The sequence below is a fragment of the Setaria viridis genome, chromosome 5, assembly GCF_005286985.2.
Source record: "Setaria viridis chromosome 5, Setaria_viridis_v4.0, whole genome shotgun sequence".
Lineage (NCBI taxonomy): Eukaryota > Viridiplantae > Streptophyta > Magnoliopsida > Poales > Poaceae > Setaria > Setaria viridis.
Window position 1 is genome coordinate 24,518,986 of NC_048267.2, and position 17,967 is coordinate 24,536,952.

The 17,967-nt window shown below is 43.4% G+C and overlaps 5 protein-coding genes across 7 annotated transcripts; 4 read left to right on the forward strand and 1 right to left on the reverse strand.

Annotated features, from left to right (window-relative positions):
- Positions 1 to 651: 651 nt before the first annotated feature.
- Positions 652 to 4,921, forward strand: LOC117856636 (peptide deformylase 1A, chloroplastic). 3 transcript variants are annotated; one of them, XM_034738981.2, is made up of 5 exons: positions 652 to 1,069; positions 1,183 to 1,272; positions 1,373 to 1,440; positions 1,561 to 1,837; positions 1,939 to 2,778. In XM_034738981.2, the coding sequence occupies exons 1-4, from the start codon at positions 692 to 694 to the stop codon at positions 1,799 to 1,801; spliced, it is 777 nt and encodes a 258-aa protein (XP_034594872.1). In that variant the 5' UTR covers positions 652 to 691; the 3' UTR covers positions 1,802 to 1,837; positions 1,939 to 2,778. The 3 variants fall into 3 exon arrangements, with proteins under 3 accessions (XP_034594872.1, XP_034594871.1, XP_034594870.1); XM_034738980.2 differs by lacking the exon at positions 1,939 to 2,778 and adding an exon at positions 4,782 to 4,921 and having other exon boundaries at positions 653 to 1,069; XM_034738979.2 differs by having other exon boundaries at positions 653 to 1,069; positions 2,723 to 3,446.
- Positions 4,057 to 4,940, forward strand: LOC117856334 (uncharacterized). The gene is made up of 2 exons (XM_034738721.1): positions 4,057 to 4,452; positions 4,782 to 4,940. Exons 1-2 carry the CDS (start codon positions 4,057 to 4,059, stop codon positions 4,938 to 4,940), a joined length of 555 nt encoding a protein of 184 aa, XP_034594612.1.
- Positions 4,941 to 8,440: 3,500 nt separating this feature from the next.
- On the forward strand, positions 8,441 to 10,509 carry LOC117856637 (uncharacterized). Its single transcript, XM_034738982.2, has 3 exons — positions 8,441 to 8,702; positions 9,661 to 9,892; positions 9,978 to 10,509. Exons 1-3 carry the CDS (start codon positions 8,500 to 8,502, stop codon positions 10,272 to 10,274), a joined length of 732 nt encoding a protein of 243 aa, XP_034594873.1. The 5' UTR covers positions 8,441 to 8,499; the 3' UTR covers positions 10,275 to 10,509.
- A 541-nt stretch (positions 10,510 to 11,050) lies between these two features.
- On the forward strand, positions 11,051 to 13,710 carry LOC117856635 (uncharacterized). The gene is made up of 4 exons (XM_034738978.2): positions 11,051 to 11,198; positions 11,293 to 11,833; positions 11,949 to 12,630; positions 13,208 to 13,710. The coding sequence occupies exons 2-4, from the start codon at positions 11,811 to 11,813 to the stop codon at positions 13,481 to 13,483; spliced, it is 981 nt and encodes a 326-aa protein (XP_034594869.1). The 5' UTR covers positions 11,051 to 11,198; positions 11,293 to 11,810; the 3' UTR covers positions 13,484 to 13,710.
- Positions 13,711 to 15,692: 1,982 nt separating this feature from the next.
- LOC117856638 (uncharacterized) lies at positions 15,693 to 17,476 on the reverse strand. The gene is made up of 3 exons (XM_034738983.2): positions 16,803 to 17,476; positions 16,194 to 16,267; positions 15,693 to 16,052 (listed from the first exon to the last, which is right to left on the reverse strand). Exons 1-3 carry the CDS (start codon positions 17,138 to 17,140, stop codon positions 16,048 to 16,050), a joined length of 417 nt encoding a protein of 138 aa, XP_034594874.1. The 5' UTR covers positions 17,141 to 17,476; the 3' UTR covers positions 15,693 to 16,047.
- Positions 17,477 to 17,967: the final 491 nt, after the last annotated feature.

The following is a 17,967-nucleotide window of genomic DNA, read 5'->3' on the forward strand; positions in this document are numbered from 1 at the left end:
GACCACTCTTTTTTTTTTTACTTTCAAGGCCAGCTAGCATTTGACATGATTAGGTTCATCAAGATATGATTTCTTGATATCATGTATTTTGTTGGTATATTCTTGGTTATTTCAGCGCATGGTTGGCAGGATGACACCTATCAGGTGGGAGAAACGGTTTCACAATGAAAACCAAAAGCACTCTCTCTTCTTATTGGATCAGAAACACCCTAAATATTTAGAAAATATGTGAAAAAAATTAGTGGTTAAATGACACATTCAGGTTCTCAAAAGTTTCAAAATAAATAGTCTCTTGTCCAATGAAAATAAAAAATAAAGAAAGGAGTTTTCTTTCCAGAAATTTGTCTTTTTTGTTTCTAATTGTAATGTTCATTATTTATGTTGATTTTTTTTGTGAATATCTTGAACAGAGCACACTATACATAATTTTCTAGAATCTTTTGTGACTATTTGGATTTTGAAGGTATAAGAAAAGGGACGCAATATATTATATTTCAAAATCTAAGAAAGGGGGAGAAATTGTCGGAATAATGCAGTGTGATGGGCTGTGCGCTCTGAGCCAAACTGTGCAGTGGTGTGGATTGGCCCGACCAAAGCAAAATTTCCAGCCCAGCCCACTTGCCACGTCATTCTCACCCACTCCAATCCATCCAGCCGTAGACGAGCCGGCCCTGCTAGCTACACCAACAAGATGGTTGCGCTTCTCCGCTCACTCCCCCCCGCCGCCGCCGCCACGCTCCTCCTCGCCCCCGCCGCGCAGCTCACTAGTTCCGCAGTCGCCGCTAGTGCTGTCAGCGGTAGGCGGTGGAGAAGCGTGAGGACGAACGCCGGTGGGGGTTGGCTTTCCGGGTTGTTGGGAGGCAAGGGCGGCGGCGCGCCCACGGCGATGACGGTGACTCCGGGGACCGTGAAGGCCGGCGACCCCGTGCTGCATGAACCGGCACAGGAGGTGGCGCCAGGGGACGTACGGTCCGACAGGGTCCAGGGCATCATCGACCGGATGATCGACGTCATGCGCAAGGCCCCCGGCGTCGGCCTCGCCGCCCCGCAGATCGGCGTCCCGCTCAGGGTATGTCTAATTCTTTGCTTGTATTATATCATCAAGAGCATCCGTTAGTCACCAACATGGCTATCCTGTTACAAACATGATGATATTTCCGATGATTAATCATCGAATTACAGATTATTGTTCTCGAGGATACCCAAGAGTACATCAGTTATACATCCAAGAAGGACATAGAAGAGCAAGATCGCCGCCCTTTTGCTCTTCTTGTCGGTACATTTTGCCACATTGTGTAGCATTCACTGCCCATTAACCATTTGAAGTTTTCTCATCACTGTTGTGCTTTTCCTCGTCTTTCCTTGAACTCAGGTTATTATTAATCCCAAGCTTAAGAACACAAGTAAAAGAACTGCACTTTTCTTCGAGGGTTGTCTGAGGTACATATTGGAATGCTTCTTTCTGCATTGCCACAGGCAGTCCGTATATGAAGATACTGTGAATATAAAAGCTGCATTGAATTTTATTATGTGCTGATACTTGTTTTCTCTTGATGCCAGTGTTGATGGATATAGGGCTGTCGTGGAGCGACATCTAGATGTTGAAGTTTCAGGTTTGGACCATAATGGGAACCCCATTAAGGTACAGGCCTCAGGATGGCAAGCACGCATCCTACAACATGAATGTGACCATCTTGAAGGCACGCTGTATGTTGACAAGATGGTCCCAAGGACATTCAGAATTGTTGATAACTTGGATATGCCGCTTCCAATTGGATGTCCTCCACTCGGTGCAAGATAATGTGGATAGCTTGCAATCTTTCCTCATCAAATAGAGGTAATTGCCCTTTCCAGTTTTTTCTTAATTTTTTTCCGGTACAAAAATGCATTTTTGCTTCCCGTTTAACTGTTATCTTTGTTCAACTATCCAACCAACAGTAACATTTCTATCGAAATGTGAGAATCATTACTACATACCCCTCTGGTCCAAACTATAAGTGGGCATCTGCACGGTCTACAAGGTGATTTGACTAGATTTCTAAGAAAACAAGATACTTCATATAAAAAGGATTACACATTATGAAAGTATTTTCATGACGGATCTAACAACATCAGCCTTACCTTTCGCTATACATGATTTTTTTTCAAATCTATAAAGTTTGACTGACCGGAATAATCCTAAAAAGACTTATATTTTTGTTTGGAGGGAGTAGTTTATATGGAGGCCTTCTGGAACGAAACTCGAAATGTTGACATTTTGTTTGCTCAATATTTCATCATCTTTGTGACATTCTTCAACTTCTAACTCTTGCCATTTGAACCTTGTACTCCTTAGTGGGGGTGGGGGGCAGCAGATATGATGAAGAACAATGAAATTATTGTAAACTATGGTTGCTACAGGGACTGGCTCTATATGATTTCTCCCCTTTGGTGCCATGGAATTTTAATATACTCTAAAAAACAAGCTACCAGAAGGAAGTAAGGAACCATATGATAGATTCAACATCATTGTGTTGTGTAGTTTATGGTTTCAGGACCAAATTGTACAGTGAAGACCCTCAAGGAATATTTTGGCCCCAAGAGCAAATAAAGACAATGATGGGTAGTTAGTAGTAGCACTAACTAAAACTACACTTCACAATGAGAAGAATTTTCTAGACAGAAATGATCTCATGAGACGTTGTAGCGCTCAAAATAAAATAATTTTTGATGTCGCTTGCAGGCATTTAGATGGCTCCATACAATCAGGGCAGCAGAGTGATTATTTTCCTTCAATCACTCTTACCAGGAAGGCTACAAAATTTGGACAACTGTTTCAGAGGCATTAATTTGCAGGTCATGATTATGAAAATGTAGAAGAGCTTTCAGATGATAAATGTAATCATGCATTATAACCAAAGCCATCAACATAACTTGCAAAATAACAGTTGTTCAAATCTGTGCTCTCGCTCTTGAGATTTTTATGCTTTACTGGATGCAAGAGAGAAATCAGTTGTGTAGTGTAATGCTATAGTTTAGAATCAAAGAAAGAGAAATATGAAGGTCCTGTGGAAGGAAATAAGACAAATAATACAGGGAACACAACTAATACAAATCAGACTAGTGTTCCTTGGCATAGGAGGCGTGGAATGATGGAGCAGAAAGAACACTGAAGCTGGTTGCAGTAGTTTAGCAATTGAGGTTTTCTTATCATAAATTCATGGTACCTCATGCAATGAGAAGTACAAAATGTTAGAAACAGAGAAAAATGTGATTTTTTTTTACTTTTAACTTATTAAGTGCCCACCTATAAGAGCTTCTATGGTTTCACCGTGTGTTTCGTTTGTAACAGATTACAAGAGACAAACTTGTTCATCGTTTATCATTTGCATCTTTCTTTTATTTAGGTTGTCCTGTGATATAAGGACTAATTGTGCAATAATTTGTTCGGGTTTGTCTCTGTTCCATTATCATTGAAGTATGATTGTAAAAATAGGTTGGACTGCATGAAATTGAGGACCATATATGGCTTGTGATAGAGAAAGGGTGTTAACCACTCATCATATTTAAACATTTCCAAATTGGGGACAAAGTTTCCAACCATTTCCTGGGGATAAGAAGCCTATCATGGACTGGCAGAAATCTCACAAAATTAGGTTCTAATTGAGCAAAATAGTGAGGTGGTTGAAGACTTGATGTTCCTTTTCTGTCAGAATGATTAAGGATTAGGATCCTTCAAATCTGGCCTTAATGGTGGAGCTAACCACCTATGCACTAGCTTTTCTCCATCATACAGGGCACCATCACCAGACCGCAGAACAAGGCAACCTGCACATGGTCTGCGGCTTTCTTTATATTTCTTCTCCTCTTCAAAGAAAAGAAAATTTTGTCCCTTGCCCCCACCCACTCATTGCAGAGTATCCAAATCCATAATCCATTGATTAATTAGTGCCTGGACTATAGGATTCCGCTTGCGTGTGCCATTCTCCACGCTGCTATATAGATGCTGTTGGGAAGGACCATACAGATCCAGAGCCAATAACCTGTTGAGTAGCAGAGGTATTAGCAGGCTTAGCAATGGCAGCCCGTCAAGGTAGCAGGACGACGAAGGCAGATAAGTGGCTGTTTGGTGGGAAGTGGAGGGGAACCTCGAAGGAGACAAGACATCCTGTTGTTCCTGAGGCTAAGCCTCCGAATCCTGCTGTCGTTCAGGATGAAGGCATCTGCCTTGAGAAGTCTAGAGTACATGTATCTGGTCTGGGGCAGAGAAAGAGCATTGATATTGCGCCCGGGAGGAGATCAATGCCGGAGATGGAGATCAACATGAAAGAAGTTGTTGGAGTGCTCGGGGTGAAGGTGATGGCCGCAGACATGCCGCCATTCATGCAGTTGCATGCCTTCCGGTGTGCTAAGCGATCCCATGATAGCTTGGACAAGTTCAGTTCAAGGCAGCTGGCCCATGATGTGAAGAAGGTAAGCTGTATGCTGATTGTGATCTTTGTCTTGCTTTGTCATCTGAAGAGCATCCATTGCTTTCTTTCTTTCCTTTGTCTTTCAGATTTGTCTTTAAGATGAGTTCTTTGTAAAATCAAACTTCACAAATTACCCAGTGAAGCTGTCTATAACAAGTTGCTAGTATTGAAATCAATATAATCATAATGTTTTCTGCACTTGGGCAGCATGAAACCTTATCTGCTTATACTTTTCGATCTTAACTTGTTGCTATTCCATTTACCTACCTTTGTTTCAGAGGACACTTATTATGAATCAGCATCTGATGCACTTTTGTTGATATCCAACAGGAGTTTGATAAAGTGTACGGGCCAACGTGGCACTGCATCGTTGGCACAAGCTACGGCTCCTTCGTGACACATTCCCGAGGCTGTTTCCTCTACTTCTCCATGGACAAAATCATCGTGATGCTGTTCAAGACCAAGATAAGGAAAGTGCTAGCATCCTGAGCTTCTGTAATGAGATGGCTTGCTTTTGTGCCCATCATGAAGGGCTTGGTCAGTCCAGCCCTATGATAACGACACTTGTAAAATATTGGTGCTTGGAGCTGAAGAGCTAACTTGAATTATTGTTGTTTGTGAGTGGCAACTTGCTAGTGAAAGGTGAACGTGGGGCCGTACCGCGGTGCCCTTGTTGTAGACTAAATTAACAGTTTGGAAGCAATGATGGGAGTGCTTGCTTCGGTGTAGAGTACTTTGCTGAGGGACAGTTCTGGCCTGCCAAGCTGCAACGATCCCGGTCAAGGTCACGTTGTAAGATTCCTGATCGGCAGATCTGTTTGCAATAGCCCATAGGGAGGGCCACTGTAAGGCACGGTTTGGTCATGTGTTGCCTGGAGCCAGAATCAAAATGTTTGCTTTTGGCATGCAACTGTTGTCTTAACACTTAACTACTATTCTACTTTCTTTCATACGAAATTCCAGATGGAACTTTCTTTTGTTTTTCATGCCATCATTCGGTGAATGCAGTTTTAGCTACCCTCACAAAATGGAAAATGGATTGGTGTTGTTTGTTCTGTTTTCACCTGCTCTACTAGTAGATGGACGAAGTTTAACTGATAGATGGAGGAAAATGGTTTACAGCAAACGTTAGGTTTTTCGGTCCCATGGTATAATTGGATTAAAGCCTTCACTATCGGGAAAATGTTGGTATTAAAGTTAACAACAAGATGGGTCCTTTTTTCCAAACAACGAAAGGCCTCAGGCAAGGTGATCTGCTGTCTCCCGTACTATTTGATACAGTGGCAGACATGCTAGCGATAATCATTGCAAGGGCTAAAAATGAAGGACACGTAAAAAGGGTAGTTTCACATTTAGTAGAAGACGGGCTCTCAATTCTGCAATATGCAGATGATACGGTGATTTTTTTGACCATGATATTGAACAAGCAAAAAATATGAAGCTGATTTTATGTATGTTTGAACAATTATTTGGTCTTAAAATAAATTTCCATAAGAGTGAGATCTACTTTGGACAAGCATGAGAGCATAAGTCTACATACTCACTTTTGTTTGGTTGTAAACTAGGATCCTACCCATTTCATATTTGGGCATACCAATGCACTTTAGAAAACTGAGTGATAAGGATTGGAGGACAATTGAAGGTAGATTTGAAAAAAGACTTAGTGGATGGAAAGGGAAGATGCTCTCGGTTGGGGGACGATTAGTACTGATTAACTCTGTATTAACTAGCTTACCTATGTTCATGCTGTCATTTTTTGAGGTCCCGAAGGGAGATCTAAAAACATAGAGCACTTCAGGTCAAGGTTCTTTTGGCAGAACAACTAGCATAGGAAAAAATATAGACTAGCAAAATGAGACTTACTATGTCAACTGAAGGATCAGGGAGACCTGGGAATAATGAACTTAGAGACTAAAACAGATGTCTACTAAGTAAGTGGATGTTTAAACTTTGTAACGAGGAGGGATTTTGGCATGATTTACTGAGGAATAAATACCTTAGGAATAAACCACTAGGTCAGGTATATAAGAAACCGGGTGATTCGCTGTTTTGGATGGGTTTAATGGGCGTCAAGGAGGACTTTCTCAATTTGGAGCGCTTTGAAGTTATGTCTAAGGCACAGACCAGATTTTGGAAGGACATATGATTAGGAAACAGGACATTAAAGTCTCAGTATCCTAACTTGTACCACATAGTGCGAAAGAAACACGCTACAGTGGCTGATGTCTTCAGTGCTACACCACTAAATATTTCCTTCAAGAGATCACTGGTGGGGATTAAGCTACTAGAATGGCACAGTCTTGTGGGCAAAATTATACATATCAACCTAAGCGAAGGGGGAGATGCTTTTCATTGGTCCCTTCATAAAAATGGTTCATTCACCGTACGTTCTATGTATAAACACCTCGTCAGTAATGGGGTTAGAGTCACACAGGAAATTTGGCATACGAGAATACCTTAAAGATTAAGATCTTCATGTGGTATCTAAAAAATGGTGTTATATAACCTTGCTAGGAGAAATTGGCATGGGGACAAACATTGTAGCTTTTGTAGTTCAGTGGAGTCCATCAACCATCTTTTCTTCAAGTGTCATTGTACCAAATTTATCTGGCGTGCCGTTCATATGGTATTTGGCTTATCTCCACCGATTAATATAAGTGATATGTTTAATCATTGGGCCAAACAAGGGGGACACAAGCCAAATCATTATTTATTGACGGGGAGTGCAACTTTTTGCTAGGCGATATGGTTGTCAAGAAATGATGTGGTTTTTGATAAATGTCGATCGAAATTTTTTTTGCACGTACTATTCAGGGGAACACATTGACTCCGTCTTTGGGCAAAGTTGCAGCAAAGTGAGAGCGACCCAGAATTCGTTGTTTCGGCATGCTGTTCTTTGGAAATGGCGGCACTGCGTTTCTTTAGTTCCGATGGATGGTCATTCAATTTAAGAATTGGTTTTTAAATGGTTTACATTGTGAAAAGTAATAGTGTGCTACGATGCGTAATAAATTTGAACTGAAGCTCCTCCTCGGAGTGGACTGAAGCCGGAATTACTATCCATTATTAAAAAAAAAAGATGCGTTGAGTTGCAATGTGATCCCAGATGGGTGGGTGTTTGCGAGGTTTGTGGCAGGTGACTGCGATGGAAGGTTTGTGGTGGTGATGACGAAGGCGGTGTTGTCACGGTGGGGCTGGGCAACATGGGGAAGACACTGCTAATGGGATCCTATCGTGACAGACTAGGGGAAATGGAGCAGATAATTTTGACGCCCGTGGTAGCAAATCATTTTACTTCATTCCGCCTAGCCGCCTAGGTAGTGGATAAATTGTTCACGACGGGCAAGTAGCAACCTATGTTTTTCTTCTTACCAAGTGAAGCGGCCGGCGAGACAACGAACAACACTGCAGAGAGATGCGACTGCTCGTCGGCACGGCGCGGCATCAACTTTAGGTGGGAGCGAAATGGGCAACGTGTAAGCACACGAATAGCTAAAACGCCATGATTGGGTTCGTGTGGAGCAAACTATAGCTAGGAAAGAGAGACGTGGACACGCGATTTTCTACGCATCTACATTTTCGGTCACCTGTTCTGAGTCTTCGGATCGAAAATTCAAAAAAATCAACCATCAGATCAACCTCAAGCAGTCAAGCTCTACTGCCACCCCTCTTTTCTGAAGTCTGAACATTCTCTCTCCCTATTTATAATTCAAAGTGTTTTTTATTGCCAAAAAATGTGTTGTTAGAAAATGACATCTTTTTTTGAGAAGTGTTAGAAAATGACATCTTTTTTTGAGAAGTGTTAGAAAATGACATCTACTAGTATTTTTTTTTCTCCTTTTCCAGTGCATCACAGGCCTATATTGCTGCTCCTCTCCGGGCTTCCTTTTTCCGGCCCACAACAAACCTGGCTACCGGGCTTTTCCTTAGGCCCAGGGATCGAACATTCAACCTTTTGATCCATTAATTAATTAATCTAATCCGATCTGTCTAGCCCGTGTTTTGTAACGCGAAAAAAGCAGCAGGAAGCCGGCTGTGCAGGCGAGCCATGGCGCCACCGACGAGGAGAGAGAGGGCGGCGGCGGCAGCGGCGAGGCCGAGCTCGTCGTCCCCGTCAGCAGCACCGGCGGGGCCGAGGGCGGTCGAGGTGCAGCGCCGGCGGGTGGGCGGCGGTTGGACGAGCCGCCGGATCTCCATCTACGCCTCCCGCGCCTACTTCCTCCTCCTCATCCTCCAGATCCCGCTCTTCAGGTCGGTATCGAATCGCTGGCACGTTCCTTCCTGTATGCTCCCCCAAGCAATAATCAACCAGATGCTTTGCTTTTCTCCACAAATCGTCCAGTTCTCATAGATTTCGGCGGCTCTGATCACCAAGCGTGCTTACGTTTTGGGACTAGATCCATTATTTACTCACTCACGATCAGTACTCGCGTTCTTACTATATGTGGGCATCGAGGGGGTTGAACGCAATTTGAGTGATTCCATGCCTTGATGTCGTCGTGTCGAACGCTTTTACTCACTCATTGCAGAGGTATTTTCTTCCCATGCCTTGTTGTGGTAAACCTTATTGATCAGTTATTTAAGTATTGGTGCTTAGCGTGATCAATTCCAGCCTTGGCTCCCACCTTTTTCATGTTAAAATATTGGCTGTGATCTCCAACAAGCTAAACTGAAAGGAATCATGCACTTAGCATGCAGTTCAAACAGGCCCTCCATGTAGTGCAACTGAACCTGACTAGATAAGCAAACTGCAGTTAGTATCAGGTGATTCCATACTGGCAGGAAGAAGAAAAAAAACGCTAGACCACATTAATCATGTTTGAGTAACAAAGAAAATTTTGAAAACACACATGTCAGCTACTAGTTGCAAAGGGCCATGGAAATGCATTGATGCAAAATTCAACATTTCATCAGGTTTTGTAGCACTTGGGATACTTGGGAGGCGACTCTGCCAGTGCATGTGATAGGCTGTCTGGATGTGTCCAGTAGAGCAAGTCCTTTCTTTTTCACACATTTCATAATCTAATTTCATTCTTTTACCACAACGGTAGGGCACCTAGTGCATTTCCTTTGAGCCCCTTCATAATACTGAACAGTAATGTTATCCATTTGCATTTTATTTTAGTCTTTGTTGGTTGGCCGACTAAAAGACTTAACTGTTTTGAGCAAGGACGTAATAAGTAGATTTTGCTTGCTTCTGCCATTTCAGGGTCCCTTGTAGAGCAGGCACATGTACAACACCAATTCAAGTCACCTCATCTCAGTTGGTCTCAAATGAGATATTCCCGCCAGCTGTTGTGAAGGCCATGCTCTACCCTGGAGCTATTGTGAGCAGCCTCACTAAAAGAATTGCATTTCCAAGGTGGAGTGACCTGTTTGACATTTACAACTTGACAGAAGCCAAAAATGCTTCTGCAGTAGTTGATCTCCAGCGTCTAGAGGTGCTTTTTCAATAACCAATCTACAAATCTTTCTGGAACAATGCCTGTATGATCTCTTTACATAACTGCCTCTCTTCTCAATCAGATACTTGCTGGGAGCTACTTCTGCGTTGCTGGAGCACTTGTTGGCATCATAAATCCTGGGAGGATGACTTTGTTTGGTACCCTTTTGGTTATCTGGGGTCTAGTGAAAGAAGCACTATTCGGGAAACCAGTGAACAGCGATCCAACACAATCAGCTTATGTCTACCCGACCATTTTGATTGCACTGATCTGTGCATTTATGTCCATAACCTACAATGTAAAGAAGACGGCAAAAAGTAGTCCTCCTGTTTCTATTGCGAAGCCACTGAAAAGTTCTGCCAAGTCAAAACTGAAGTAGACACTATTGTTGCAACTTCGATCCTTGTAACTCATTTCCACTTATTTATGTGCTAAAGACAGGTTTAAGGATAATTTAAGGATGTTTATGGTGTATTTCACTTTCAATACTGTAACATTTACTTTTCTCCCTTGCATTGATGATTCACATGGTCACTCCATCTGTAATGTTGACCAAAACCACATCTGTAATGTTGAACAAAAATAGGCAAATCTTTTTTTGTTGTTGCCCTGAATAGTTATGCTGTAGGCAGGAGTGTCTTTTACAATGTTGAGATACCTGGCATCAAGGCACCAATTTATTTCTCCTGTTGCAAGTTCCAGGAAGACATTTTTCCCATTTATTTTGCTTGGATTTTGGAAATACTAGGACTTATGGCGTGCCATGTATCCAGAATAACCAGTTAATTTTATGAGTGTGGCTAAACCCTCTCATACTTCTCATTACTTGCTTCGAAAACTAATCCCTGTGCTTTTTTTTTTTGGGGGGGGGGGGGGGTAGCAAAACAAATGAATGACTTATTTTATTCAGCTCTTTAATGTGTTCGATCACATTGTAATAGTCTCTCTTCTCATAAGAATCTTGAAATTTCCTAATAGATTCTGTCTTGCTTCCATTGTTGTGTTTGGATTTTTCTTTTTTGAAGTTAAAAAAAAAATTAACTGCTACCTGGGAAACCATCAATCATACAGACTGAAGTGAGGAAACAAGGACACATGTAGTGGTTACACTTTGCCCAATTTACAAGGTGGTCCATCATTCCCAGCAATACTGCTGTCCTGGCATTTGTTTTGTTGTATTGTGCAAAGATGGCAAGGCTGCATAACTGCAAGTGGCTTGCCCTGTCTCTTGCTCTCTGTTGATGTCTGGCAGTGGCAGATGATGATAACACATGTGAGGAGATGAGCTGAGCCCCACTGTCATGTGAGTATTGTCCATATCTTGTATGCTTGCTTTCTTGCTTTTTCGCTAGTAAAAACTGAACCTGTAAATTTTTTTAACCTACCCCTTTTGACAGCTGAAGACTGATGCTGAATCTTCAGAAGTCAGCAATGCTAGGGAGATGGGAGTTGGTGTCTGCTATGAGCTGAAGAGATAACCTTCTATGTTTGAGATGTGAGGCAGTTTCCAAGTCACCAGTCACAATCTTCCGCAGTGCCTCCTTTTGGTTAGAGCCCTCCTCACAAAAGATAAAAACAAACGTATCTTCGTTCCAGTTCAATAATTGAGATTCCTCTCTGTCTGTTCCGTCCTTTCTGCTGTTATAATTATTGTTATTGTTAGCCAGTATGAGTAATACATGTGCATTTGATGTTGTCCTTGTTTACTAGTAGCTAATAGCTGTTAAGATTTAAGCCCAGTAGCCCACGCACCCTTCCACCAAAAAAGTACATGTAGCTGCCACTATCCTCCCCTGTCTGCTGGGAAGAAGAGAGAGAGTCTCCCAATTCCAGCTCTGCCTCTCCAGTTACATCCGTTGCCAATCTTCCTACACACTAGACTGCTGGTGTTCAGAATTTGGAGGCTTCGACTGCCATGGTTCAGATATCTTTACAGAGGTAAGTTTCTCCTTTATACTTCTTGAAATTCAGCTTTGTGTTTACTGGTACTTAGTGTCTTCGTGTACCTAGAATGCCACAGCTGTTACACAATGATTCAAAACTGTTCCTGCAGGAGCGTAGCCATTTCTCCTCGTTGCTCCTTATCTGAATCGCTGCTTCGTGCGGGTGTTGCAAGAAGAAGATGGGCCTCTTGTAGATCCCAGTCTTCACGGTTTGCTTATAGTGCGAGACCATCTCCGATCGTTCTCAAGACCGACAGTGCAATTGATCCCTCCGAACCAAAGAATTTGGATGCGAGCTCCTCAGCTTCAAGAAGTGGACCTTACAGTGCAACTTGTCATCCATCAGGCACTGCTGGAGTAATGGGAGCATCTTCCACTTCCTCTCTCAGATTTTTAGAGAAATTTGTGTGTTGGAGTACCAGAGATGGAGAAGAGGCACCTCCATTCGTCATCTGCAATGATCCATTCATCAAGAAAGAGCTATTGTCATCTGGAAACCTGCTCACTTCTGACTCTAGTATTACTCTTGGGAAGTTAAGGCAGAAGAGGCTCTTCTTGGAGCAATCTGGAGCATGTTGCATTGTTATGCCATGCCAGTTCTTACATGCCTGGCATGATGAGATTTCACAGGGTTGCTCGGTTCCTTTCCTCCATATTGGTGATTGTGTTGCAAAGGAACTCAAAGCTGCAAACTTGAAACCTGTTGAGTATGGAAGCAATGTCCGTGTAGGAGTTCTAGCTACCAATGATACACTGGCCACAAAGTGCTACCTAGACAAGCTGGAGAGCCAGGTAAACCAGACTCCTTTTTTAAAAAAAAAAAATCAATTGTTGTATGCTTAAGGACTACCTCTTTTTTTTCATTCTCAGTAATGTAGTGGTATCGATGTTGGCTTTCAATATAAGATGGGTTTAATCCTCTTTATGGAAGTGTTTATATATCTTGAAAAATGAAATAGCAGGACTTATATATTTTTTGGACCACTTTGTTCAGGCATTTTTAGTAGAAGCAAGGCCTTTCCTTTAAAGTTCGTATATGACAACACGACATCATGCATATGTATTTTCCACGAATAAAACAATTCCGTTCCTACGTCACTGATGGATCCAGATTTTTTTCAGTCACTTTGCATGATACCTACCTTTGTCTGAAAGCTCAGGTCACAAAAAAGATTTGACAACTACAGGTCTTACGGCCAGGTTGTCCATTCTTAATTTGCCAGTCCCATGATAACTTGTACAAGTGCCAATTTGTATCCTAGTGAGATGCCTTAAAATATTCTGTTTGATATTTTCTTTAACAGTACTCTACATTCATCACTTTGGGAGTGTATGATTAAACTGTTTCTTGTTTAAATTTCATCATCAGGGTTTTGAAGTGTTATGTCCAGATAAAGCTTCCATGGAGCACACGGTGTTACCATCAGTGGATGCATTTAGGAAGGGGGACATCGAAGGTGCAAGAAATCTACTGCGAGTGTCGCTCCAGGTTCTTCTTGTGAGAGCTGTCAATACGGTAATCCTTGCATCTGATGACCTTGTAGGCATCTTGCCTGACGATGACCCTCTGCTCAAGAAATGTATAGACCCATTGGATGCCTTGGTCCGAGAGGCCATTCTATGCGCAAGAATACCTCGACCATGATATGCCTCAGGTTACTCTGGTTCTGGTATAGGTCCCCAATAGCAATAGTAGCTGCTTGCACATTGACTGCCTATGAGCACATTTGTAGATTTTAAGATAGAAAGGAGGACTCATCTCGTCATCATTGATGATTGAACAAATTATGCATTTTGATCTGTGGTATGCTTCTGCTTTGCAAGTTGCAACCAAGTCAACAGAGATGGTGGATGACTCCATCTGTGAGCCCAGATATGTGAAACATCTTGTGGCTTGGCTACTCCATGGAGAAGAATTCCAAGCAAGAATATAGGAACCAAAGAACTGATGTGATGTTTCTCGAGATCAGGTTGTTGATAGAAGTAGAACAAATGAAGACACCGTCGAATCTAAACTTCGCGCAGGGAGCACATTCTCCTTTCAGATAAGTTGCGAGTGTAACTGTCGCAATATTTCGCTTTGACGTCTGAAAGAGAAGGGGAGCAGCATCTTGATATGTTAAATTTCCATCATAGTTAGAAAGAATCTATCCTCAAATTTTGGTGAATGCTACTCCCTCCGTTCCAAATTATAAGTCATTCCAACTTTCCTGGTGAGTCAAATCATTTTATGTTTGACCAGAATTATATAGAGGATCACAAAGGTTTATGGCACCAAATAGATATACTATGAAAATATATTTAATGAAGAAACTAATGGTAATATTAGTACTTTATTGTATAAACTTGATCAAACTTGAGATGTTTTGACTCTCCAAGAAAGTTGGAATGACTTATAATTTGGATAATTTGGAACGGAGGGAGTAGTTTACAAACAAATTGCGCAAGGCATTAATCCAGACAGAGCATCTTATCACAGCAGAATTACATGCCAGGACCTGGAAGACGCAGGCGAGCGTGTCCACTCCAAATTAATAAGAATCCCCATATTTTGGCGAATTCTGCAAGATGGCATCTGCGTCCGATCTTCCTATATCGCAGCAGGATTACATGCCGGAACCTGCAAAAGTCTGTTGATCGGTGCGTTCATCAGGAGTTGCAACAGTGCATTGACCTAGGAAAGCAGGCGTGGGGCCCCTGGTCACCTGGTATTCCCTTGGAATCCACTGATTGGTGTGGAATGCAGAAGAGGGCATAGCTGAATGTTCTGAGACGGGGTTGGAATGGGATTGCAAAAGCGAGTGCATGATTAGCGAGCAGCGATACAGGCTGTCTGCAGGCCCTGCGCCAAACAAGTGGCTCCTGCCCTTTCTCCCAATGCAGGAAGAACCAGAGGGTCAGAGACAAAAAGGGGAAGGAAGCCACTGAAAGACACTGCACAGCGGCACCAATTGGCTCCCTTTGTTGAGGGTAAGGCAAGGCACTGAGGCTAAGACTGAACCACTCACTAAAACCCTTTTCTTTTATGCATACTGAACAATCTGCATGGTCATGCATTATGTGCTACATCTATATATTCTGATGCTTCCTGCTCCTGAAATCTCATCACCATCTCACACTTTTTCCATTTTTTACATATATATTTTCTCTTTTCATCTTCACAAAAGGCGGTGTTTCGGGTCGATGATTTGAAGGCGGAATCTGATATGTGTAACCGGGTTGCAAATGCTAAGAGTTTGTGGCCATTGTTGCCTCAGCCTCGAACCTCGGTGGCGGGGGGTGTACACCAACTGTGCTATGCTCAGTTCCTCGTGGCCAACTGCGATAGGCTCAGTTCCTCCTCGTGGCATTCGATCACAACCCGCACACGTCTCAGCTGCGGGTTGTGATCCAAGCCCAAAGTGGCAACCATTCGCTGCATCTCGGCTAGCTTTGGGGGGGTTAAAGCAGCGCCATGATTGTCCCCGGAATCTTATCCTGCTGCGGCTAGTACAACTACATGCAATGGAAGAGACCGATGGCACCGTGAGGAAGACGTCGTCGTCACCTCCCCTGCGCCTGCCCCCCGGCCGTTAATAGAATGCGGCATTCGGCTTTTGCATATGCTATAAACCGATTAGCGGAGAAGCAACGCATCTGTGTGTTTATGGATAGATTTCTTTGTTTTGTTCGCATTGGCTGCCATCGGAATTGCGGTAAACAGTCAGGAGATTGGGAATCATCCATGTCAGGCTCCATTATTCGTCGATCAATCAGGATTTCTCTTTACTATAATTGCATGCAGAGTGGAACCGGCCGTCAAAAGTGCGTAGAGGAACTTAATTGTTAACTGTAAAAAGGGATGAGTCAAAAAGTTGGGGGGGACAGAACAAGGGAACTCGCATTTTTCCTTTCTTTAACCTCGGCTTTTATTGGAAATTAAAAAGGACGGGACAAAGTAAGACTGACTGTTGGCATCAGCCACACTCTTTCTTCTAATTACTTTTACATATCCTCCTCCTTTTTAGCTTCGGTTGCTGCTCTTCCAAATGGCTAACCCTTCTCGAGTTGTCGAGGGTTAGTTACATTCATTCAAAAGAAAAAAAAAGAAGGGAAAAATGTCCTCGTGATCCGGCGGCGCGATCCTTGATGGTCATCAATTGATCTTCAATCTCGTACAGTTATTTTTTTTTTTGGTTTTATGCTTTTCTCTGTTGTGTAGTTGCCCGATCAACCTGAAAAAAGGATGAGGAAAAGGTAAGGTTGGATTAGTTGAGAGCAATAGGACAGTCTGTCACTGTCATGTGTGTGTGTGTGTGTGTGTAATGCCATCAGTTGAATTGACATGAGCACAAGGGAGTGCCGCCAGTGCTTACCGTAGTATGATCTGGGCATATTGCACCTGAAGCACTCAGTTCGGTTGGCGTAGTTCTGCACGTTGCAGCCCAGTCTGCAGAGACGAAATCAAACAGGAAGCAGCATTAGCATTCAGCAAGCAAGTAGAAGGATTAATTGTAGACACACTTGACTACTTGAGCAACTGCTGGTACTCCTACTACTTCTAGTTTTAGAAAGAATGCAGAGCCGACACGACAAGAAATTCCATTTGGCGGCTCAGCATTCTTCTAGGCAGAATATTCCAGGGGACTTGAGTTGCAAATCTTTTTAGCACAAAAGGGCTCAATAATGAATATAAATCTTTATCTCTCCTCACGACATGATCTCCATTTAATATTTGTGCAAAGTAAGTAGGGGGGCTTCATGCATGCTGTTTAGCATTTTTAATCTGTTCCTTGCCAAATAAAGGTAGTAGTACTAGAATAACTAATTAGCTAAGTGACCCCACTGCTAGTTATTAAACTGCAAGCAAGTGCTGCTGCATGCATCATGCATGCAACTATGCTGCATTCCCGCCGAGCAGCACGGATTAGCAAGAATCATGGACGATAATTGTGTAAAGTATATATCTGCAGGTTCGTTCTAACCTTGGGCAGATCCAGTCGCCGGGCTTCATCCCGGCCTGGCCGGCGACGGTGAACCCCCACCCCTGCGCGACGGCGGCGGCCGCCTCGTTCTTGGCGGCGGAGCACTTGAAGCAGCTGCCCCGGGAGGCGTAGTTGTGGACGCCGCAGCGGCAGCAGTACCAGTCGCCGGGCTTGACGTCCCAGTCGCCGCCCAGCGCGGCGTAGTCCGTCCGCTCGCCGCCCAGCTTCGCCTCGCCGCAGCGCTGGCACGCCTCACGCTTGCAGAAGTTCACGTACTGGCACGACCGGCAGCTCCAGTCGCCGGGCTTCCTGCTAGCAACCATGTTCATCTTCTCCATTTCGCCTTGCCTTTCTAGGCTCTGCTCTCTGTTCCTACCAAAAGAAGTGTATATCTACCAGAAAATCTCTCTAGCTACTCTTCAATTCTCTTGTATGTATCTGGCTACCTACGCGATCGGCGATCGATGCCGATCGGGATCAGAGCAAGAGCAAGCGGTCGAGCTAGCTGCAGCTGCTGGAATGCTGCTGAGCTCGCTTGCTCTGGGCGAGTGGCGATGGAAGGCTTGTTGCTTGGGTTGAAGAGGGAGGAGGCGCGCGCGGGCTTTTATATAGGGTTTGGTGTGCTGCTGGAGGAGGCGAGGCAAAGTTGGTGTGCGAGCTGAGTCGTCTGAGTGTGCGCTCTAGTCTGTCTGTCTGGCTCATCACATATCGCTTTTCAGTTATACTGCATCACTGTGCCATAACTGGGGAATCTCCACGATTGATGGGGACCTATGCGTTCTCAGCATGCACGAGATCGAGCTGGGCTAGATAGCTGTGGGGTGTGTCATGACTCATGAGGAACCAAATGCCACCTGCCTCCTCCAGTTCCCAACTTCATCAGGCAATGCAATGCCAATGCCTTTGCTAGCTTGTGAGATCGATATCTCGTCTTGCATTGGGACCAGGTGCATCCATGTCGCCATTGGTACTGATCACATTTTGACCTTTGAGTGGTGCGTCTTTGCTCAGTGCTCATGTCTAGTTTCAAGAGTACTACACTACCAGCATTTAACCTTTGTCTCTGAAGTTTCGCATGAAAATTAAACTTTGGATGAAATTAAAAAATATGTGGTTTTTAGTAGGAAATATTCTTGTCATATATTTTTTTGGCCAATTTTTCATT